At 31.0% G+C, this 24010-nt stretch overlaps 2 protein-coding genes across 2 annotated transcripts; one reads left to right on the top strand and one right to left on the bottom strand.

Annotated features, from left to right (window-relative positions):
- Positions 1 to 3650: 3650 nt before the first annotated feature.
- LOC135951238 (protein takeout-like) lies at positions 3651 to 14291 on the bottom strand. Its single transcript, XM_065500851.1, has 4 exons — positions 14046 to 14291; positions 4154 to 4534; positions 3936 to 4082; positions 3651 to 3876 (listed from the first exon to the last, which is right to left on the bottom strand). The coding sequence occupies exons 1-4, from the start codon at positions 14143 to 14145 to the stop codon at positions 3722 to 3724; spliced, it is 783 nt and encodes a 260-aa protein (XP_065356923.1). The 5' UTR covers positions 14146 to 14291; the 3' UTR covers positions 3651 to 3721.
- A 7500-nt stretch (positions 14292 to 21791) lies between these two features.
- LOC135950888 (protein Mabiki-like) lies at positions 21792 to 22574 on the top strand. The gene has a single exon (XM_065500412.1). The coding sequence runs from the start codon at positions 21792 to 21794 to the stop codon at positions 22572 to 22574; it is 783 nt and encodes a 260-aa protein (XP_065356484.1).
- Positions 22575 to 24010: the final 1436 nt, after the last annotated feature.

Genomic DNA, 24010 nt, shown 5'->3' with positions numbered 1-24010 from the left:
TAGAACTGAACTAGAACTGAACTAGAACTGAACTAGAACTGAACTAGAACTGAACTAGAACTGAACTAGAACTGAACTAGAACTGAACTAGAACTGAACTAGAACTGAACTAGAACTAGAACTGAACTAGAACTGAACTAGAACTGAACTAGAACTAGAACTGAACTAGAACTGAACTAGAACTGAACTAGAACTGAACTAGAACTGAACTAGAACTGAACTAGAACTGAACTAGAACTGAACTAGAACTGAACTAGAACTGAACTAGAACTGAACTAGAACTGAACTAGAACTGAACTAGAACTGAACCAGAACTGAACCTGAACTAGAACTGAACTAGAACTGAACTAGAACTGAACTAGAACTGAACTAGAACTGAACTAGAACTGAACTAGAACTGAACTAGAACTGAACTAGAACTGAACTAGAACTGAACTAGAACTGAACTAGAACTGAACTAGAACTGAACTAGAACTGAACTAGAACTGAACTAGAACTGAACTAGAACTGAACTAGAACTGAACTAGAACTGAACTAGAACTGAACTAGAACTGAACTAGAACTGAACTAGAACTGAACTAGAACTGAACTAGAACTGAACTAGAACTGAACTAGAACTGAACTAGAACTGAACTAGAACTGAACTAGAACTGAACTAGAACTGAACTAGAACTGAACTAGAACTGAACTAGAACTGAACTAGAACTGAACTAGAACTGAACTAGAACTGAACTAGAACTGAACTAGAACTGAACTAGAACTGAACTAGAACTGAACTAGAACTGAACTAGAACTGAACTAGAACTGAACTAGAACTGAACTAGAACTGAACTAGAACTGAACTAGAACTGAACTAGAACTGAACTAGAACTGAACTAGAACTGAACTAGAACTGAACTAGAACTGAACTAGAACTGAACTAGAACTGAACTAGAACTGAACTAGAACTAGAACTGAACTAGAACCTGAACTAGAACTGAACTAGAACTGAACTAGAACTGAACTAGAATTGAACTAGAACTGAACTATTCATCCGAAAAGAGAACCATATTCCATTTCTGTTTAATGTTTTTTAGAAATAAAATGGTTTTCGCGTGGCGATGACCATTTTTTTATGGCCCTCCAAAGATTGTGAATAACAGTGGGCCCTCAAAAAAAGATGTCATCAGTTTTTAGCCAACAGCTAATTCAGACTTGGTGATACTAGCTTAATATAGCTAAGAGTCCACGAAACTAATTTTGTTTAAATTTTTTGCAAAAAAATTGCTTTTTCCTGTCCCTTTTTTTAAAAAATTATAGGAATAAATTTAAATTAATGTAAAATTTTAACGGTTAAAGATATCGTAACAAAATTCAGAACTAATATAGACCTGAGTGTCTTGAAGTCAATGGCATTCTATTTGTTGTTTTGCTTTATTTTCAAATACCGAGATTCCTAAAACGGGGAAAATGTGTTCCAAAATATTTTCCTTGTAGTAGTAAACAAAAGTTTGTATGTATTTAAATAACATATAGGACTGTATAAATATGGAATTTTTTTAGAGGACCGGTTCTTTGCGATTTTAGAAATATTTACTCAAACCTAATTTTTTTTTTTTCAAAATTGGCCAAATTTGTACAGGTTTGTAGGGGGCTAGGTCCGCTTAAGTGAGTCAAATTTTACCTAGCACACTTTAGCATTAAGTTCTCTTTTCGGATCATATAAACATTTTATATAGTCCCGAAGAAAATTTTTTTCTACAAAAGAAAAAAACTTAAAAAATACAGCCCTTTTTACATGTTCCAACTTTGGAAGCATGTAATTTTTATAGGGACGAGATAATTATTAGCAAGTAGTTTTCATTTTATTTAGAATTTGTTCTCCAATATAGATGATTTTTTAAAAAAAAATGTTGAACCTCCATAGGCCCGTCATATCTTAAAAACCATAAAAGATCGAGCAAAATTAAAAAAATAAATAAACCTAAATATCTCTTCAATTATAAGAGCGTTCTTCGATCTTCTCAAGGACTATTTACATTTGAAATTTCAGCTCATATCGATCATAAATGGATTTTTAGTCATTTGTTTAAAAAATGTGAAACTCGAGGTGACCAACTTTGAGGGGCCATGCACTGGCACCCATTAACCCTAGGAAGCTGAACAGCTGTAAATCAGCTCGAAAACACCTCAGCTCTAACCATGTGAAATTTTGTAACAATATCTGATGTAGTTACCGAGATACCGAATTATTTCCACAAAAAAACGCTGTACAGTATTTCACCAAATTATACTTTAAAATAAAAGAAAATTTTCAAAATTGTTTTAAATTTAAAAAAAAAAAATATTTTTTCGAGATTATTTTTTATAAATTTGTTTTTTAAAAAAATTCTTAGTGACAAAAAAAGTTTTGTTGAAAAAAATTTCGGTTTAAAAATATTTTTACCGATTTTGACCCATTGTAGGTCCAACTTACTATAGCCTTATATACATCGTTGCAATAGACTTTGAAATATCTATCAGTAGATATCCTTATTGTCTATATTAATGACTTAGTAATCCAGATATAGATCAAAAATAGGCCAAAAATCTAGGTTGTCCCGGTTTTTTCCTTGTATCTCAGCTACTGTGGGCCAATTTTCTCGATGTTAAATAACAACCAAGCCCTGAAAATTCCCGATATATTGATGTATCTATTTTTATACCCTTCACCTTCGTGAGAAGGGTATATATAAGTTTGTCATTCCGTTTGTAATTTCTACATTTTTCATTTCCGACCCTATAAAGTATATATATTCTGGATCATTATAGATAGCGGAGTCGATTAAGCCATGTCCGTCTGTCTGTCCGTCTGTCTGTTGAAATCAGTTTTCTGAAGACCCCAGATATCTTCGGGATCCAAATCTTCAATAATTCTGTCAGACATGCTTTCGAGAATTTTGCTATTTAAAATCAGCAAAATCGGTCCACAAATGGCTGAGATATGAGGAAAAAACCAAGACAACCTCGATTTTTGACCTATATCTGGATTACTAAGACATTAATATAGACAATATGAATATCTAATGATAGATATTTCAAAGACATTTGCAACGACGTATATAAGACCATAGTAGGACCTACAATGGGTCAAAATCGGGAAAAAATGTTTAACCCGAATTTTATTTAAAAAAAAAAAATTTAAAAAACCAAAAAAAAATGTTTTAAATTTAAAAAAAAAAATTTTAAATAACAATCGAAAAATTTTTTTTCCAAAAAATCAATAAAACAACTAAAAAAAAATTTATTTTTGTTTACCTAAAAATATTTAAAATTTTGAAGTATAATTTGGTGAAGGGTATATAAGATTCGGCGCAGCCGAATATAGCACTCTTACTTGTTTAATATTGAAGGGTTTAAGTTTTATTTAACTTAATACAAGTATAAGTTTTTTCTGACTCACTCTTTATACAGCAGCTGAAATGAATTTGGCTTTGAGTGCTAATTTTTTTATATTTTAAACTTTATTTTGAAATCCTAAGTAATTCTCTCAATATTTCAATAATTGTTCATGAATGTTCCAAATAACTACAAGTTCTTTTCTACAATATTTCTTATATTTAACAGTAGTTTTTATTACAAAACACTTCACATACTTACAATATTTTCAAAACAAAAATAAAAGTAACAAATTTCGTTTCATAAACAATAATTATAACAAAATCTTTACCAGTAGTTTTATTAATATAAAGCAAATTAAAAATTATTCCTTAGTTAATATCAAGTCAAAGGGTAAATGTGAAAAATATTCATTGCTCACTTTAAGGAATTCGGGCTCCCAAGTCGAACGAGTCTCGGGTATTAGAGATTTGTAAACAGTGCGCCAATTTTGATTAACAAATTCAAGAATAGCATCGTCTGCAAATAAAACACAATATAATTATTAAAATGCTAAAATTTTCTTAAGAAAAACTCACTTAAAATAGCATCTGGCACTAGACCAGTGGCATAGAACTTCATATTGCCCAAAGTGGGCTCAATATTGAATTTAGTTATGCGCATATACTTGTGGCCATCACGTTCATATAGCTCTGCCTCCGGCTGGGCAATGACATCAATATCAGCTTTAAGCATAATAAAAAAATAAAATTATTTTAATTTTGTTTTCTAAATTTATTTTAATAGAAAAACTCACTCATGGTCAAATTAAACACTCCCTTGGAATTCATTCTAGCATCATTTATTTTAACCTCAGCCTTATATTTTCCCTCAATGAACAGTTTAGGGGTTAGGGACTTTACCTCCATTTTGATGTTATCCCCATCCTTTTTGAAGTCTACACTATTAATGATGGTGTCGCTGAGACCATTGATTTTAAGATTTCTTAAGGCCACTTTTCCTTGTATTATACTGTTGGCAAATTCATAATTGGTTTTGTCCACCTCCAATGGATCCATGGGTGGTATATTTAATTCGGGAATGCCATTCTTGGCTCTGGGTATCATTTGCTGATAGGCATTGCGTATGCATTCGTTAATGTTTAGATCTTTTTCACTGCAAACGGGTATATCGCTGGCTGGAAAGACAAAGGAAATTCAGAAATTAGAAATTGTAGTACTATTATTAAACTTCTATTCTATCTTTTTATCTACAATCGAAAAAAGTACCTAGTTCTGTTCTAGTTCAGTTCTAGTTCAGTTCTAGTTCAGTTCTAGTTCAGTTCTAGTTCAGTTCTAGTTCAGTTCTAGTTCAGTTCTAGTTCAGTTCTAGTTCAGTTCTAGTTCAGTTCTAGTTCAGTTCTAGTTCAGTTCTAGTTCAGTTCTAGTTCAGTTCTAGTTCAGTTCTAGTTCAGTTCTAGTTCAGTTCTAGTTCAGTTCTAGTTCAGTTCTAGTTCAGTTCTAGTTCAGTTCTAGTTCAGTTCTAGTTCAGTTCTAGTTCAGTTCTAGTTCAGTTCTAGTTCAGTTCTAGTTCAGTTCTAGTTCAGTTCTAGTTCAGTTCTAGTTCAGTTCTAGTTCAGTTCTAGTTCAGTTCTAGTTCAGTTCTAGTTCAGTTCTAGTTCAGTTCTAGTTCAGTTCAGTTCTAGTTCAGTTCTAGTTCAGTTCTAGTTCAGTTCTTGTTCAGTTCTAGTTCAGTTCTAGTTCAGTTCTAGTTCAGTTCTAGTTCAGTTCTAGTTCAGTTCTAGTTCAGTTCTAGTTCAGTTCTAGTTCAGTTCTAGTTCAGTTCTAGTTCAGTTCTAGTTCAGTTCTAGTTCAGTTCTAGTTCAGTTCTAGTTCAGTTCTAGTTCAGTTCTAGTTCAGTTCTAGTTCAGTTCTAGTTCAGTTCTAGTTCAGTTCTAGTTCAGTTCTAGTTCAGTTCTAGTTCAGTTCTAGTTCAGTTCTAGTTCAGTTCTAGTTCAGTTCTAGTTCAGTTCTAGTTCAGTTCTAGTTCAGTTCTAGTTCAGTTCTAGTTCAGTTCTAGTTCAGTTCTAGTTCAGTTCTAGTTCAGTTCTAGTTCAGTTCTAGTTCAGTTCTAGTTCAGTTCTAGTTCAGTTCTAGTTCTGTTCTAGTTCTAGTTCTGTTCTAGTTTATAGAAAAACTAACTTTATGGAAAAAGTACCAAAAATAAATACAATTTTTATTTTGGTACTTTTTTCCAAATTCCAAAAAGTACCAAATTCAGATTAGATTTTTTGAGGAGTAAAGAATACGATTTAAAATTTATGTCTATGTTTATTGTTTCAAAAGGTAAATAGGGTTCTGAAAAAGTACCAAAATATAATTTTTACTAATTTTCTTCCCCAAAATTCTCGAATTTCAAAAAAGTACCAAACACCTGTCTGCTTAATTTTTATGTAGATGAAGATGTATTTTAAATTTTTTTGGAATCTGTATTAGTTTAGAAGATATAAGGTTACCGAATTTACCCGTTTTTACCCCCTAAACCTTCGAATTTACAAAAATTAATTCTTAGTGGATTTACATATGTATAAAGGAATTCTTTACCTTTTTCATATAAATTTTGTAAGTTTCTTAGCTGGATTGTAATATTTTTAGTTGAATAGAGCATTTATTTCTCTCTATATAAAACAAAAGACTTAGGAAAAAGTTTGTATTCCAAGTCTTTTGTTTTATATAGAAAAATTCTAAATACCATTCAAAATTATGTTTCAATTATTTTCCAGCCAAACCTTTGCTTGTTTTTTAACCCTTTTTCCTAGATAATTGAAAAAATTCCATTCAATTTAGTTTTAGCAAACTGTTATTCCCACAAAAAAAAATTCAATTTTATTATCTTACAGACATAAAAACTTAATTTATTTAATTGAAACGTGTTGCACTTCAGCTTTTTTTAAAGTTCATGTAGAGTCACACATTTGTCTATCTCTCTATCTATTAATTGCCTACAAATTCCTTAGTCATCATTAAACAAATACTTATTGTACGCAAAGCAAAAAAACCAAACAAAACAAAAATAATACTCGTAAAATTTCAAATTTCATTGTCAAGTTCATGTTATCTCAACGTGTTCGAATTTTATTTTGAAAACTTCCCTGCTCACAAAAAAAAAATAAAGTAAAAGCAAGTAATTATACCCTACAGCACCATATAGGGGAGGGTATTATGAGTTTGTGCTGATGTTTATAATGACTAAAAATAGTAGTCTAATCACTTTATTGGTCGATTAAAAAAATCTTTTTGAGTCCCCACTGATTTTCAGAATCTTTGGAGGTTCATAAAAAAAACATTGGTCTCCAAAATCGCCAAACTGATTATAGGGTTTTACTGCCCATTGGTAATACAATCGAGTCTATTCTGTTAAGTCCGTGTGTTTTTCTAAAAGTCTTCATTTTTGCACAGTGTAATTGGTCATAAGTTATTCTAAAAAAAAATGAAAAAAAAATTTCTTCTTATATTTTTTTAAAGAAAGTGCACGAAGCTGTTTTTTTTAGGTAAAAACGGTAAACAATATTTGTTTGGTGGACTCTTAGCTATATTATTGCCATATATAGTTAAGCGGTATCACCAAGTCTGAATTAGCTGTTAACCAAAAACTGATGACACCTTTTTTTGAGGGCCCACTGATTTTCAAAATTTTTGGAGACCCATAAAAAAAAATTGGTCACCAAAATCGCCAAACTGAGTATATAGGTTGATTACCCATTGGTAATACAATCGAATCTATTCCGTTAGTCCTTTTGTTTTTCCAAAAGTCTTAATTTTTTACACATTATAATTGGTCATAGCTCCCTTATAAAGCCCACTTCACTTTAGCAAGCATAAATCTCTTAAAAATGTTGCAATCCAAATATAATTTAACAAAAATATGTTTTATACATAAACAAACCACATAACCTAATTTCCTGGCGATCGTTCCATTATTGCTCATAGCTCCCATATAAGGCCCCCTGCCGAAAATCAATCACGAATAAAAATTAATGAAATTTTAAAGCAAAATTTTATTGCTCATTTACTTAGTGTAGGGTATTGTATAGTCGGGCTTGACTAACCCTACTTTCTTACTTGTTTTTGTTTATATTCATTTATAGTTTAAAATTAGATTTAGAGTTTTGTTTTCTTTTGTAGACATGAAATTGATCATACGCCCTCATAAATCATATAAACAACAAATGATGTAAACAAATGTAAACAAATCATTGCATGCATAATATTAAAAGCGAGAGAGCGATAGTGAGAGAGAGTTATATTAGCGAATATTCATTATCTGTATTATTAACGGTAATTTTGTTTTTCAAAAAAAGATAAAAATATTTATAGTTTGTTGAAAGACATGCAATCTAAGTTACGCTTGACTACATACGTTAATATAAAAAACAATAATGTAGGTTGTAGAAATAAATTAAAAATATATATAAAATTATTTACTAAACTACTGGTTTAATAAGAAAATGATGTAGGTGAATGTTAAACCGCTAAACTTCTGGCTGCAGTACTGGATGCGATATAGGGTTCCAAAGTTGCTCACTTGAAAATTTATTTTTGTTTAAAAAAACTAATAATAAATATACTAAACAGCTAGCTTAAGACGAAAAATATGTGGGTGTAGGTCAGGCACGGTTCCAGGTGAACCATTGGGGGGAGGAAGGTTTGGTAGTAAATAAATTCAAATTTATTTAAAATTTTTGCCTTTTTTATACTAAAACTTTTCGGTTTTAGAAAGCTTATCTATAACCTACACCCGCTGTATCCGCTAGGTGTAGGTTATAGATGAGCTTTCTTATGCTTTCAGAAAATTATGCTGAAAATCTTCTACCTTTAATAGTGAATGATGTTTGGGAATCGAAAGCTCGCCAGTTAAAATTCAAAATTTGATTAAAAAACATTTTGTGTAAAAAAAACTGATAATAATAGGGAAAATATGAAGTTGTAGGTTATAGAGGAGGTTTTAAGATTTCAGATAATAATGCTGACAGTTTTCTTGCTGTATTACTAGCTGAGCTACTGGTTGCCAAAGTTGTTTACATGAAAATTCTTAATTTTTTTGGAAAAATGAGTATTTTGCGTAAAACCTGATAATAAATATAAATGTAATGGTTTAAATGCCAAAATATGTGATTACAAGTTATAGAGGAGGACTTAAGCTTTCAGAAAATTATGCTGTTAACCTTCTAGCTGGAATACTGGCTGAGTTATAGGCATCCAAAATTGGTTACTTGAAAATTTTAAATTTGTTGAAGATACACTTTTTTGTAAAAAAAATCACTTTAAAATTCTCGAATTTTTTGAAGATACAGTGTTTGTGTGAAAAACTGATTGCAAATATTAATGGTTTGTTTAAGAGAAAAAATATGTATTAGAAGGTTATAGAGGAGGACTTAAGCTTTAAAAAATTATACTAACAACTTTCTTGCTGGAATACTGCTTTAGTTATGAGATTCCAAAATTTACTCATAATTTATTTAGATTTTTTCTGAGACACTATTTTTGACCTTAAGCTAGATTACGTTTGTGTTTATATTTTTAACCAATGAAGGGTCCTCTAGATTTATTTTATTTCTATCTATAATATATATCAAAATCACTGCAATATATAAAACGGCTGTGAAAATATTTAATTATTAAGTTTAAGTAAAAAAATTTAAAAAAAAAATATTTTTTTTTTGTTATTACAAAAGTATTTTATAATTTATTTACAATATTAATGTGATGGTTTAAGAGAAAAAAGATTGCATGTTATAGAGCAAGACTTAAGCTTTCAAAAAATTATACTAACAACTTTATTGTTGGAAAACTGGCTGAGTTATGGGCTTCCAAAGTTGGTCACTTGAAAAAAAGTTAATTTATTTGGATGTTTTTGAGTTATTCTTTTTGACCTTAAGCAAAATAACGTTTACTTTTATATTTTTAACCAATGAAAGATAGTCTGAATATTTATTATTTTATTTTAATCTATAATATATCTAAAAATCACTGCAATATATAGACCGGCTGTGAAAATATTTATTGTGAAGTTTAAGTAAAATTTAAAAAAAAAAAAATTTTTTTAATTTTTCCAAAATTCTTTTGTTATTTTTTAAAAAAATTATATTAAAATTATTAAATGATTTATATATTTTTTAAAACTACTTACAAATAGCTTTCTATTGATATATAATATGTTTAACTTTTCTTTCTAAAAGGGAAAATAAATGGTAGATAATTCAATATCATGATTTTTCATGATTACACCTTTAGTTTTCATCAGTGTGTGGCACTCATATCTACCAGGGGCCGAACGCAATCAGCTATTTTGATGTATATAACACGAATGTGAAAGTAATTCGTTAAAATTAGGAAATAAGAAACAAATGGCAGATTATGGCTCACAAATACAAGAGCAAAATTACAATAAAGTTATTAATACATCAGGTTCTCTATATAACGACCTTGTTTAGAACCATTTCGGTTTCTATAGGATTGAGTTCATCCCTGTATACAAATGAACTCCTTGTAATAAATTCCAAATTTGAACTAACTACTTGATTTAAATCATGTCTCTGTTCTTCATTATAACATCTTTTAATATTCCGAGTTCTTATGCGAGCCCCTAAGTCATCATAGGGTTAATTTGCATTCTAATAATTAAAGCTGATTATCAAACAATTAATTCTCTCATAACTTAAATATTTAATTATTTAATTTGCTGGAATTCATACATTAGCTTATAATAGCTAAACGTAATTAAATATTTAAACAATTAACTTAAGGACTGGTTAGGCAAAAGCAAATCTCTTAATATTTGTATTTATTTATAATTAGCAAACTTTAAATCGTAAACAATAGCAGTATATGGTTTTATAATTATATATAAACAATTGTATATTTGAATAATAAAAAAAAACAGTAACTGTAAGATGTTTTAAAGTGGAAATATTAAATTTAAACGAAATTTTCAAAATCTTTAATTTGAAATTAAAAAAATGGGTTGTTTAAAACTAAAACCTTAAGGATTTCTACCAAATATCTAAATTATAGTCTAGTCTTTCAATTAAATTTAAAATATACAAAGAATTCTTAACCATTCTTATAACAAATTTGAAAAAGGAGAGACAATTTTTTTCAACACCTCACATACGAGACTGATTTAATCTTTTATTGTAATTTATTTTAAAGATTTATCTATCCAGATTATTAAAATTTATTAGGCTTTTCTACTAAAATCTTCCTCAATTGCAGCAACTTGAGTGACAATTATAATAGAAAATATGTGTTAGAATAAATTGAAAGAAACGTGAGTTGTTTTTAATTGATTATGCAGCTCAAATCTTTTGTTTTATTAAGGGGGATTTACATATAAATTATCTGTCATTTAAGTATTTATTGAATAAAGTTAAATTAATTAACATAACTGTTGAATATTTTTAAACCCCTAATGTCCTTTCCCCTGCTTTCCATGAGAAATTCTCATAAAGAGAGTTTTTTTTTTAAATTTTTAAAATTTGAACGTTTAAATATATCATAACTAAATTTGGAACTAATATAGATCTAAATGTTCTTAAGTCAATGGCATTATAATTGTCGACATTATTTGTTTTCCAAATACCGAAATTCCTAAAACGGGAAAAGTATGTTCCAAAAACTGAGTTTTTTTTTAGAAAAATGCCCACTGTGACGTTATTTACAGTGTGACAGTTAAAAATCATTGCATGTATTTAAACAACATATAGAGCTTTACAAATATGGAGGATCGGTGTTTTAAGTTTTTAGAATTTTTCATTCTAACCTAAAATTTTATTTCAAAATTGGCCAAGTTTGAATAGGTGTGGGGGGACAATGTCCGCGTAAAGGAGCCAAATTTTAATTCACAAGCTTTTGCTTTCCAGATCATATGCAAAATGTATATAGTCTTAACGCTAATTTTTTTCTACAAAAGAAAAAATATAGGGACTTTTTTTGGGAAAAAAAAGTTGAAACATATAAAACGATCTTTCAACTTTGGATGCATATAACTTTTTATGGGGACAATATAACTGGTATCATGTTGGTTTTATTTTCTTTAGAATTTTATCGCAAATATAAGTGATATTTTAAAAAAATAATTCGACCCTCCGTAGGCTCGTCATATATAAAAAACGAAAAAAAGATCGAGCAAAATTTAAAAGAAAAATTAAACCTAAATATCTCTACAACTAAAAGAGATAACCTACACATGTAAGCTTCTTTTTGGAGACCTGCTCAAGGACCTGCGATTTTTTAAAAAATGAGAAGAAATTTTAAGGTCCACTTATCCCCATTCCGCCTACGAAGCTGAACAATTGTAAATCAAATCGAAAACAACTCAGCTGAGTAAATAATACAGCACAACATGGACTTGATCATACTTTTGTAATAAAAAATCTTTATTTTAGCGTAAAAAATTAGTAAAAAACGAAAAATTTTAAGGTTATTTAGAGTGCCTAGACACATTCAGATTGCATTGATATGTTCACAAGAGTTGTTCAGCTTTACCGTAGCTACAACTTTGCTAAATATTGTTAGTGAAAAATTTGGAGCATCTATCAGTTGTTGTAAAAAAAGTGAAAAAATGTATTCTTTATTTTTTTTTTGTCAAAAAAAGGACACGAAAAAGTTATTTTTTTGGCAAGAAATGTTAACAACATTTGTTTGCTGAACTCTTAGCTATATTATTGCCAGATATAGTTAAGCGGTATCACCAAGTTTGAATTAGCTGTTGGGCAAAAACTGATGACACCTTTTTTTGAGGGCTCACTGATTTTCAGAATTTTTGAAGGTCTATAAAAAAAAATTGGTCACCAAAATCGCCAAACTGAGTATAGGGTTTTGCTACCGGTTGGTAATACAATCGAATCTATACTGTTAAGTACGTGTGTTTTTCCAAAAGTCTTAATTTGTTGCACATTGTAATTGGTCATCGTTATTCTAAAAAAAGTGAAAAAAATTTTTTTCCCATATTTTTTTCAAAACAAATAACACGAAAAAGTAAATTTTTTGGCAAAAAATTTTAACAACATTTGTTTGTTGAACCCTTAGCTATATTTTTGCCATATATAGTTAAGCGGTATCACCAAGTTTGACTTAGCTGTTAACCAAAAACTAATGACACCTTTTTTTGAGGGCCCACTGATTTTCAGAATTTTTGAAGACCCATAAAAAAACATTGGTCACCAAAATCGCCAAACTTAGTATAGGGTTTTACTACCCATTGGTAATACAATCGAATCTATACTGTTAAGTACGTGTGTTTTTCCAAAAATCTTAATTTGTTGCACATTGTAATTCGTCATACGTTATTCTAAAAAAAGTGAAAAAAAATTTTCTTCCCATATTTTTTTTCAAAAAAAGGACACAAAAATGATAATATTTTGGAAAAAAATGTAAACAAAATTTGTGTGGTAGACTCTTAGCTATATTATTGCCATATATAGATAAGCGGTATCACCAAGTCTGAATTAGCTGTTGGCCAAAAACTGATGACACCTTTTTTTGAGGGCCCACAGATTTTCAGAAATTTTGGAGACCCATAAATCAACATTGGTCACCAAAATCGCGAAACTGAGTATAGGGTTTTACTACCCATTGGTAATACAATCGAATCTATACTGTTCAGTCCGTGTATTTTTCAAAAAGTCTTCATTTGTTGCACATTGTGATTGGTCATACGTTATTGTAAAAAAGTGAAAAAAAAAATTATTTTTCTTCCCATATTTTTTTCAAAAAAGGTTGCGAATAGTTCGTTTTTTGCCAAAAAATGTAAACAAAATTTGTTTAGTGGACTCTTAGCTATATTATTGCCATATATAGTTAAGCGGTATCACAAAGTCTGAATTAGCTGTTGGCCAAAAACTGATGACACATTTTTTTGAGGGCCCACTGATTTACAGAATCTTTGGAGGTTCATATAAAGGAATTGGTCACCAAACTCGCCAAACTGAGTATAGGGTTTTACTAACCGTTGGTAATACAATTGAATCTATACTGTTTAGTCCGTGTATGTTTTCCAAAAGTCTTCATTTCATTGGTCATAAGTTATTCTAAAAAAAGTGAAAAAAAAAAATTTCTTCACATAAGTTTTTCAAAAAAAGGACACGAAAATATTATCATTTTGGCAAAAAATGTAAACAAAATGTATGTGGTAGACTCTTAGCTATATTATTGCCATATATAGTTAAGCGGTATCACCAAGTCTGAATTAGCTGTTGGCCAAAAACTGATGACACCTTTTTTTGAGGGCACACTGATTTTCAGAAATTTGGAAATCCATAAAACAACATTGGTCACCAAAATCGATAAACTGAGTATAGGGATTTACTACCAGATGGTAATACAATTGAATCTATACTGTTCAGTCCATGTGTTTTTTTTTTAAAAAGTCTTAATTTAAATGAATAAATTTTAGACCCATTACAAACAAATATATATTTAACGATTTTAATAATTATTTTTGTTTTTGATAGCTTATAGTTTAAGCTATCATTCAATGATTTTAAAATTTATAAAATTAATTAATTTTTAGTTTAAACACTTTTTTAATCCATTTTTTTAACACCTTTATTTTACTATAAAAAAGTCCTTCAGTGTTATATTTAATATTTAGCCGGTTTTTATACAAAATACTTTCTTTTTTATTAAATTTTTTAAATTTTCACTCACGTATTTCCGAAATTTCCTTAAAGTTGTGCACTTGAGGCGCTGCTAGCACCAGCCATACATTCAAGCTTAATACAATTAAAACATTTAACTTGCTAAACATGTTTATAATTATTATTATTACACCGTCTTTTGTAAATAAAAATTAAATCCTTTTTTCCCGATTTTTATATTTATTAATCAATCAAACTTTTCACCCGTTTTGCAGCAAGTCTAGACCTCATCTAAACTGCAAAATAATGGTCAACCTTGTATTTATTTGCAATATAGCAAAAAAAAGTACAACAAATACGTCAACTCAAAGGGGAGTCAAAACTCTGAATAAACAAACACAATAAAAACAACAATAATAAGAGAACAAAAATACACAATTTGTTGTACAATATCAGTTATAAGCCAGAGCTCTCTGGCCGATCTAGCGATTGAAATCAAAAGTAACAAAAAACAAATGACGATTAAACAAAAATCACGATTAAATAATTTGTTTTTTTATCTTTTAGATTTTTTATACAAATGTATTTATTGTTGGCTTATAGTACAATAACTAATGAGCTGGTTTTCTGTTTTAGAATATAAGTAATTTTTAGTATTGACCATCCATCCACATAAAAACTACAAACTTCCATATACATATCTATGACGAAAGACTGTCTGACTGTCCGACTGACAGTCGATCTTCCATTTATATTATTACTTATTTATTAATTCGATGTGAGGAAAATATTAAATAAATTAAGTGTGTTATTATAATTTTACATTTGTTGGAACATAAAAATAAAATTATTTCAATTGTAAGAATGAGTAATATATGTTTATTAAGAGAGGAGAGAAAGAGAAATTTCACAGAGTTAGTCTGTTTTGCTAAACAAACAGTACAATTAATCATGATTATGTCAAAGGTTTCTATACAAACTTTAGTTAAGACAAAATTTTCTATAGAAAATTCTTGTGATCGACACAATTGTCTATAGAACCTGAACTAGAACCCTAACTAGAACCTGAACTAGAACCTGAACCAGAACCTTAACTAGAACCTGAACCTGAACTAGAACCTGAACTAGAACCTGAACTGGAACCTGAACTGGAACCTGAACTAGAACCTGAACTAGAACAGAACTAGAACAGAACTAGAACAGAACTAGAACAGAACTAGAACAGAACTAGAACAGAACTAGAACAGAACTAGAACAGAACTAGAACAGAACTAGAACAGAACTAGAACAGAACTAGAACAGAACTAGAACAGAACTAGAACAGAACTAGAACAGAACTAGAACAGAACTAGAACAGAACTAGAACAGAACTAGAACAGAACTAGAGCAGAACTAGAACAGAACTAGAACAGAACTAGAACAGAACTAGAACAGAACTAGAACAGAACTAGAACAGAACTAGAACAGAACAGAACTAGAACAGAACTAGAACAGAACTAAGGAGTGAGATCGAAAAATTCTTAACACACGTTTTTCATTACATTTTTTAACCCAAGTATTATTTGAATTTTTTTTTGATCAAGTTACCTTTGAAAAACATGTCAGTTATTATGTGTAATGTCAATTATATTAATTTTTTTGTTAATCTGATTAAAATGAGTGACCAGAAAAAAGTGCGTACTGAAATTATTAAATATTTTCAACAAAACCCAACTTGGTCTTACAAAAAGTTGGCCAAGCATACAAAGGTCTGGCGTCAAACTGTTTCCAATGTTATTAAACAGTACCGGGAGAACTTGTCAGTTGATAGAAAACCTGGTTCAGGTAGAAGGAATGGTCCACATGATGTTTCTAAAGCCAAAAAAATAGAACGCATTTTCAAAAGAGCTCCCAACACATCCGGTAGGAAAGCAGCCCGGTTAGCTCAGTGCTCGGACTATTTGGTACGAAAAGTTAAAGCTAATGCAGGTTTAAAAACATACAAGGCTCAAAAAGTTCCTGACAGGAACGCTACTAAAAATTTAGAGGCCCAAAACAGAGCACGGAAATTGAAGTCAAGTTTTATAAAAAAATATTCTTGCTGCATAATGGATGACGAAACGTATGTTCTGGCAGATTTTTCGCAACTTCCAGGTCAAAAATTTTATGTTGCTGATGCTCGAGGGAATGTTGAAGAAAAGTTTAGGACCCAAAAGCAGACAAAATTTCCCAGAAAGTTCTTGGTATGGCAAGCAATATGCAGTTGCGGCAAAAGAAGCCACTCATTTGTTACAACGGGCTCTATAAATACCGAAATTTACATCAAGGAATGTTTACAAAAAAGGCTGCTTCCATTCATAAGACTTCATAATGTGTCCACTTATTTTTGGCCTGACTTGGCATCCTGTCACTATGGCAAACAAGCCCTTGAGTGGTACAAGAACAATAATGTGGTATTTGTACCAAGAGAGGCAAATCCTCCAAACTGCCCGGAGCTAAGGCCAGTGGAGAGATATTGGGCTCTTGTTAAAAGAGAATTGAAGAGTACAAAAAAGGTGTCCAAAAGTGTGGTAGATTTTAAACGGAGATGGACTACATGTTCGAGCAAAGTGACAGAAAGCACTATAAAAACGTTAATGGAAGGGTTTCCGAAAAAGGTTCAAAATTTCATCACTAGTGATTAAAACTATAAAAATAATTTTTTTTGTAAATTGTAATAATAATTTCAATCAAATAAAAAAAAATTAAAGCTGTAAGTTTAGTGGTTTCTTTTTTATAAACATATATGTATGTTAAGAATTTTTCGATCTCACTCCTTAGAACAGAACTAGAACAGAACTAGAACAGAACTAGAACAGAACTAGAACAGAACTAGAACTAGAACAAAACTAGAACAGAACTAGAACAGAACTAGAACAGAACTAGAACAGAACTAGAACAGAACTAGAACAGAACAGAACTAGAACAGAACTAGAACAGAACTAGAACAGAACTAGAACAGAACTAGAACTAGAACAGAACTAGAACTAGAACAGAACTAGAACAGAACTAGAACAGAACTAGAACAGAACTAGAACAGAACTAGAACAGAACTAGAACAGAACTAGAACAGAACTAGAACAGAACTAGAACAGAACTAGAACAGAACTAGAACAGAACTAGAACAGAACTAGAACAGAACTAGAACAGAACTAGAACAGAACTAGAACAGAACTAGAACAGAACTAGAACAGAACTAGAACAGAACTAGAACAGAACTAGAACAGAACTAGAACAGAACTAGAACAGAACTAGAACAGAACTAGAACAGAACTAGAACAGAACTAGAACAGAACTAGAACAGAACTAGAACAGAACTAGAACAGAACTAGAACAGAACTAGAACAGAACTAGAACAGAACTAGAACAGAACTAGAACAGAACTAGAACAGAACTAGAACAGAACTAGAACAGAACAGAACTAGAACAGAACTAGAACAGAACTAGAACAGAACTAGAACAGAACTAGAACAGAACTAGAACAGAACTAGAACAGAACTAGAACAGAACTAGAACAGAACTAGAACAGAACTAGAACAGAACTAGAACAGAACTAGAACAGAACTAGAACAGAACTAGAACAGAACTAGAACAGAACTAGAACAGAACTAGAACAGAACTAGAACAGAACTAGAACAGAACTGAAGTAGAATTGAACTATTATTTGTTTCGATCGAAGCAGAACGCTCTCTCTGGGATACACTTCACTTTGGAACAGAATATCCGCTATTGGCTTGATTCGTTCTTGGCCTCAAAAGATGAGCAGTTATTTCGGCTCGGAATCCATATAGTGCCAGAAAGATGGGAAAAGTTCATAGCTAACAATGTAAAGTTGAATGTAAAGCTGAGGTGTATCAGCTTCTAGATATTAGTTGTACAAATTAATCTTTAATTTTTCCATTTCCCTTTGAAAGGCTTAGCTTAATTGAATTTATTTACATATAAACAATCGTGACTTGTTATTATAAAAATTATTCTATGATTAGCTGGTACTTAGCAAAAAAAAACTCAATTTATTAATTAAGTGACACAAAAACCGCTACATCATCATGTTTCATCACGTTTTTTAATCAATTTATCTAGCGTTTTTTATATTTTTTAGTTTTATTCTGGCTTTAAATCATTAATTTATCTAACACAGAGTTTTGAATTTGCATAAATCAATTAAAATTTATTTAATTACAATAAATGTATAAATAAAGTGTCAAGTTTTTCACAAAAACTCATAAACTTTAAGTTAATTAAAGTCTGAATTGAAACATTTATTTCGAATGTGTTTTCTAAAACACTTAAAAACAATGACAGCTAGAATAATTATCTTATATTTTTTGCATTATATTTAGTTAAAAAAGATAAAATTATTAGAACATATAGAGAAATGAAATTGTTGATGTTTATAAGCTGTAATTATAAATTAAAGTTAATTATAGGCGTTCTGGGGTAGTTAAAAAATAATTGAGTTTTAAACATCAAAATGAAAAAGTTCCTGCGTGACAATACTAAAAAAGCATATTTCATGTTTGTCTGGATTGCTGCACTACTACAAAATCAATCTGTGCACTTAAGAAAAAGCGCTTCTTAGATGCTGTAATGTAAGGGTGTAAATGATCAAGAGTAAGCAGGTAATGCTGCTCAATTTTTTACTGGCAGTGAATTATGAAAACTGACTTAATTTTTCAACTAATAAATTCTAAGCAAGTTTTTGTTTTTAATATAAACAGTATAACAAACACGAGTTGTGATAAACTGCTTAGCAAAAAATTAAAACAATTATCTTTTTAACATATTGACCCATTATAGATTTATTGTTTTGAAAATTAATTTTTAAACAAGTTTTTTTAATCAACAGACTTTACAAAATATACTTAGTTACTACCGGTAATAATATGTGAATGTGAATAATTTCCAATAATAACATTAATATTAAAAGACGTTATGATTTTGTGTCTATAATTAAGGGAATCAATGAAATGTAAATAAACGTCATATTGAAATAAATTAAAGTTTTAAAATGTACACAGTTTTTAATATTTACATACATTATACAAATAATCTTGAGAGCTTCTTTGAATTTATTTGCGAACCTTGAAATTTGAAGGCTTTACTAAGGTTTGTGCAAATGTTAAAGAAATCTAGTTCAGTTCTAGTTCAGTTCTAGTTCAGTTCTAGTTCAGTTCTAGTTCAGTTCCAGTTCAGTTCTAGTTCAGTTCTAGTTCAGTTCTAGTTCAGTTCTAGTTCAGTTCTAGTTCAGTTCTAGTTCAGTTCTAGTTCAGTTCTAGTTCAGTTCTAGTTCAGTTCTAGTTCAGTTCTAGTTCAGTTCAGTTCTAGTTCAGTTCTAGTTCAGTTCTAGTTCAGTTCTAGTTCAGTTCTAGTTCAGTTCTAGTTCAGTTCTAGTTCAGTTCTAGTTCAGTTCTAGTTCAGTTCTAGTTCAGTTCTAGTTCAGTTCTAGTTCAGTTCTAGTTCAGTTCTAGTTCAGTTCTAGTTCAGTTCTAGTTCAGTTCTAGTTCAGTTCTAGTTCAGTTCTAGTTCAGTTCTAGTTCAGTTCTAGTTCAGTTCTAGTTCAGTTCTAGTTCAGTTCTAGTTCAGTTCTAGTTCAGTTCTAGTTCAGTTCAGTTCTAGTTCAGTTCTAGTTCAGTTCTAGTTCAGTTCTAGTTCAGTTCTAGTTCAGTTCTAGTTCAGTTCTAGTTCAGTTCTAGTTCAGTTCTAGTTCAGTTCTAGTTCAGTTCTAGTTCAGTTCTAGTTCAGTTCTAGTTCAGGTTCTAGTTCAGGTTCTAGTTCAGGTTCTAGTTCAGGTTCTAGTTCAGGTTCTAGTTCAGGTTCTAGTTCAGGTTCTAGTTCAGGTTCTACTTCAGGTTCTAGTTCAGGTTCTACTTCAGGTTCTAGTTCAGGTTCTGGTTCTGGGTAGAGTTCAGGTTCTACTTCAGGTTCTACTTCAGGTTCTAGTTCAGGTTCTAGTTTAGGTTCCAGTTCTGTTCTAGTTCTGTTCTAGTTCTGTTCTAGTTCTGTTCTAGTTCTGTTCTAGTTCTGTTCTAGTTCTGTTCTAGTTCTGTTCTAGTTCTGTTCTAGTTCTGTTCTAGTTCTGTTCTAGTTCTGTTCTAGTTCTGTTCTAGTTCTGTTCTAGTTCTGTTCTAGTTCTGTTCTAGTTCTGTTCTAGTTCTGTTCTAGTTCTGTTCTAGTTCTGTTCTAGTTCTGTTCTAGTTCTGTTCTAGTTCTGTTCTAGTTCTGTTCTAGTTCTGTTCTAGTTCTGTTCTAGTTCTGTTCTAGTTCTGTTCTAGTTCTGTTCTAGTTCTGTTCTAGTTCTGTTCTAGTTCTGTTCTAGTTCTGTTCTAGTTCTGTTCTAGTTCTGTTCTAGTTCTGTTCTAGTTCTGTTCTAGTTCTGTTCTAGTTCTGTTCTAGTTCTGTTCTAGTTCTGTTCTAGTTCTGTTCTAGTTCTGTTCTAGTTCTGTTCTAGTTCTGTTCTAGTTCTGTTCTAGTTCTGTTCTAGTTCTGTTCTAGTTCTGTTCTAGTTCTGTTCTAGTTCTGTTCTAGTTCTGTTCTAGTTCTGTTCTAGTTCTGTTCTAGTTCTGTTCTAGTTCTGTTCTAGTTCTGTTCTAGTTCTGTTCTAGTTCTGTTCTAGTTCTGTTCTAGTTCTGTTCTAGTTCTGTTCTAGTTCTGTTCTAGTTCTGTTCTAGTTCTGTTCTAGTTCTGTTCTAGTTCTGTTCTAGTTCTGTTCTAGTTCTGTTCTAGTTCTGTTCTAGTTCTGTTCTAGTTCTGTTCTAGTTCTGTTCTAGTTCTGTTCTAGTTCTGTTCTAGTTCTGTTCTAGTTCTGTTCTAGTTCTGTTCTAGTTCAGTTCTAGTTCAATTCTAGTTCAGTTCTAGTTCAGTTTTAAAAACTAAACATTATTTTTCATAGTCTAATAGACTACCTTATGAACTTTTAATAAAACCACAAACTAATTAAATCGCTTTATTTTTTTAATATTGCTGCCAAGTTTGTCTTAGTTTGAAAACGGCAAAAACTGAGAGAAAAACTTGAAAAAGTAGTTCTGGCTTTAAAATCGCAACTTTATTTGTGATTATCAAATAGACCACTTCATGAACTTTTAATAAGATAACAAATTAATTAAATCCTTCAATATATATTTTTTTAATATTGCCGCAAACTTTGATATTTTTGAAAAAAAAAAAATCAAAAATTTTAATTATTTTGATTGATTTTAAAAGTACTTGTATCAACACACAAATTTAAATATTTGTGTGAAAATTTAAATGTTTTGCTCCTGCATGCTCAAACTTGCCTGTCAACTGCTTGGTTGTTTACACTGCGACTGAGTAAACAATCTGCTTAACACAAGAGAATGATCACTCACTACCTACTTCTACAAGTGTCCTCAAATGTTTGTGATAATTTTACACAAATAAGCGCAAACCTACAAGAAACATTAAATATTCATTCATAAAATAAACAAACAACATCATAAAGCTGCTGTTGAGTTTGTGAAAAACAAAATAATTAGCGAAAAATTGTGGTGATCCGCCAAAAACAAAACGACGTGTTGAGGATACTTTTACACAAAAAATTTAAGAAACCCAAAGAAATCGTAACATAAACAAACAACATCATAAATATGTTGAGTTTGAGAAAAACAAAATAATTAGCGAAAAATTCAGTGATAAGCCTAAAACAAATTTAAAACCCTTCAGTATATAATTCTAGAGAAAGTAAAAACGATCATAGTTTATCACAAGACAGCAGAATAAGAACATCACAATTTTATTCCAAAATATTTCAAATTTAAATAAAAATAAATCATTCATAATGAATTCTCTTAACTTCACCGCCACCATGGAAGAATCATTTGAATATCTCCATAAAAAATTCGATCAAAGCAGCAAACGTTTGAGATCAGATTCTCTAAGTTCTTCAACAGGGGACTATGAATGCATTCAAGTGGAGATAGAGAGAATAAGTGAGATCGCTAAAGCAACATCGCCATCATCATCATCGAACTCCCAGGAAACCAATAACAAAAGATCATATTCTCCTGATACCAGCGAAAGCAACTACTCCGAAGCCAAAAGACCCCGATCCTCATCATTTGGCAGTTATACACAAGCCTTTTCTCGTCTAAACACCCAACGCCAAACCTCAACACCTTTCACCTCCTCAGCAGTGGCTGTTCCCCCCGCTGCTGCCATTTTACCCAAGATCAGCGATGAAACTTTACGCAGCATTTGCAAATATCATGGCAACATGGTAAGAAAATACCCTAAAGTACAACGATCAGCCAAGGACCAAGAAAGACGTGATAAAAACACTCTGGCCTGTCGCATGAGCCGACGTGTCAAGAAATTGGAACATATCGCCATTGAAGAGCAGTACAAAGAATTCTCACAACAAACTTTCGACATCGTTGAGCAGTCAATGAGATCAACTGCCTATTTGCATGAGTTAATGCAACTATTGTCATGCCAGCAGTTGGGAGAAATGGCAACACAACAACCAAACAACTCAATCCTGTTAACAGAGAGTCCCTCTATATCGTCGGCTCAGCAAAAGAAACCTTTCACAATAGCCTTTTTAGCGGGCAGAGAGGAATAGAAAGGGAGTTTTATATTTTTAATTTGTATGATAAATTAAGAATTTTTGCACAAATTTTACTTTGATACTTAAGTTAACAATCACTGTGTGATTGTTTCTTTTATTATTAAATTAGTTTAAGAATAAATTTTATAAAGTTTTGTATTTAGTAGATATTTAAGTTAGAAATGTAAGATTTAAATGTATTAATGTAGATTGTATAAAATTTAAGCTGCTGGACAAATATAATTAAAAATTATTTTAAAATTCATAAAACTTTTAATTTTTCATTTATAAATCAATTGAATCAATTTAAATAAGAACTGTTCTTGTATAATTTACGAATTGTGTACCAACAAAGCATCATATGTAGGAAGTTTTACTTTACTTCTTTAATATGAAAAAAAAAATGCCGCTGAAGCACACCGATTGCTCACCACAGCTTATGGTGAATGTGTTTCAACGTGCGAGAGATGGTTGGTTTGTTCGGTTCAGAAGTGGTGATTTTGTAACGAAAGACAAAGATCGCCCAGGTGAGCCAAACAAATTTGAGGCTGAGAAGTGGAGACATTACTGAATGAAGATTGTTGTCAAACTCAACAGGAGCTTGCAAAATCATTGGGAGCTACTCAAGCAGCAATTTCAAAACGTTTGCAAGCAGCAGGGAAGCCGAAGAGACCTTGAAAGATGATTGTGCATGTCCGAAATGCAGATTGAACGCTATAAATGAAAATAAATTTTGCACCGAATCATTACTTGCGATGAAAAATTGATCCATTACGATAACCCGAAAGAGAATCGTATGTGAAGCCCTACCAACCAGCCGAATCGACACCAAAGCCAAATATCAATGGCTCTAAGGAAGAGGTGGCCAGAAAGAGAGTGTTTAAAATGCATATGGTGTAGTGTAAAATATAAAAGAGAACACAAATTAATATATGTGTACTTTGCACCGAAAATTAAATTAAATTGTTTTGTGTTTATTTTGAGTTTTTGCTGAGAACATTCGTATTGCGTGTGTATTAGTGAGAATAACACAATGCCCTCAAGGGCATGTTTGTCCACCTATGCTCTAAGGTAATTCAAAGTATTTGGTGAGAGCAAAAGGGTCATATCTATTATGAGCTTTTGCTCATCACAGGGAACCTGTACCGAACGCAACTGCTTCGTTTGAAGCGAGCATTCACCGAAAAACTCCAAGAATACGCGGCCAGACATGAAACCATAATATTCCATCATGACAACGCTCGGCCACATAATGCAATACCTGTTAAAATCTATTTAGAATGTCCAGACCTTGGCCCGTCCGACAACTATTTGTTTCGATCGATGCTTCATTTGATGAAGCCTTCATCAAAAGATAAGCACATATTTTGGCTCGAAATCCATATGTTGCCAGAAAGATGGAAAAAGTTATTAAAATGGTCCTTACAAATGCTCCAGGGCCGGCGCTATGG

This window comes from Calliphora vicina, chromosome 2 (genome assembly GCF_958450345.1).
Source record: "Calliphora vicina chromosome 2, idCalVici1.1, whole genome shotgun sequence".
Lineage (NCBI taxonomy): Eukaryota > Metazoa > Arthropoda > Insecta > Diptera > Calliphoridae > Calliphora > Calliphora vicina.
Note: the sequence above shows the minus strand (reverse complement) of the source record. Positions and strands in the feature narration are given on the sequence as shown.

What these genes read in the sequence shown, in the direction of transcription:
- LOC135951238 (XM_065500851.1), bottom strand. Translation starts at nt 14,145, where the DNA reads ATGTTTAGCAAGTTAAATGTTTTAATTGTATTAAGCTTGAATGTATGG. An exon ending in TAAGGAAATTTCGGAAATAC is followed by an intron (nt 4,535 to 14,045) that starts GTGAGTGAAAAT and finishes TTGTCTTTCCAG; the next exon opens with CCAGCGATATACCCGTTTGC. An exon ending in AGTGTTTAATTTGACCATGA is followed by an intron (nt 4,083 to 4,153) that starts GTGAGTTTTTCT and finishes TTATGCTTAAAG; the next exon opens with CTGATATTGATGTCATTGCC.
- LOC135950888 (XM_065500412.1), top strand. Translation starts at nt 21,792, where the DNA reads ATGAATTCTCTTAACTTCACCGCCACCATGGAAGAATCATTTGAATAT.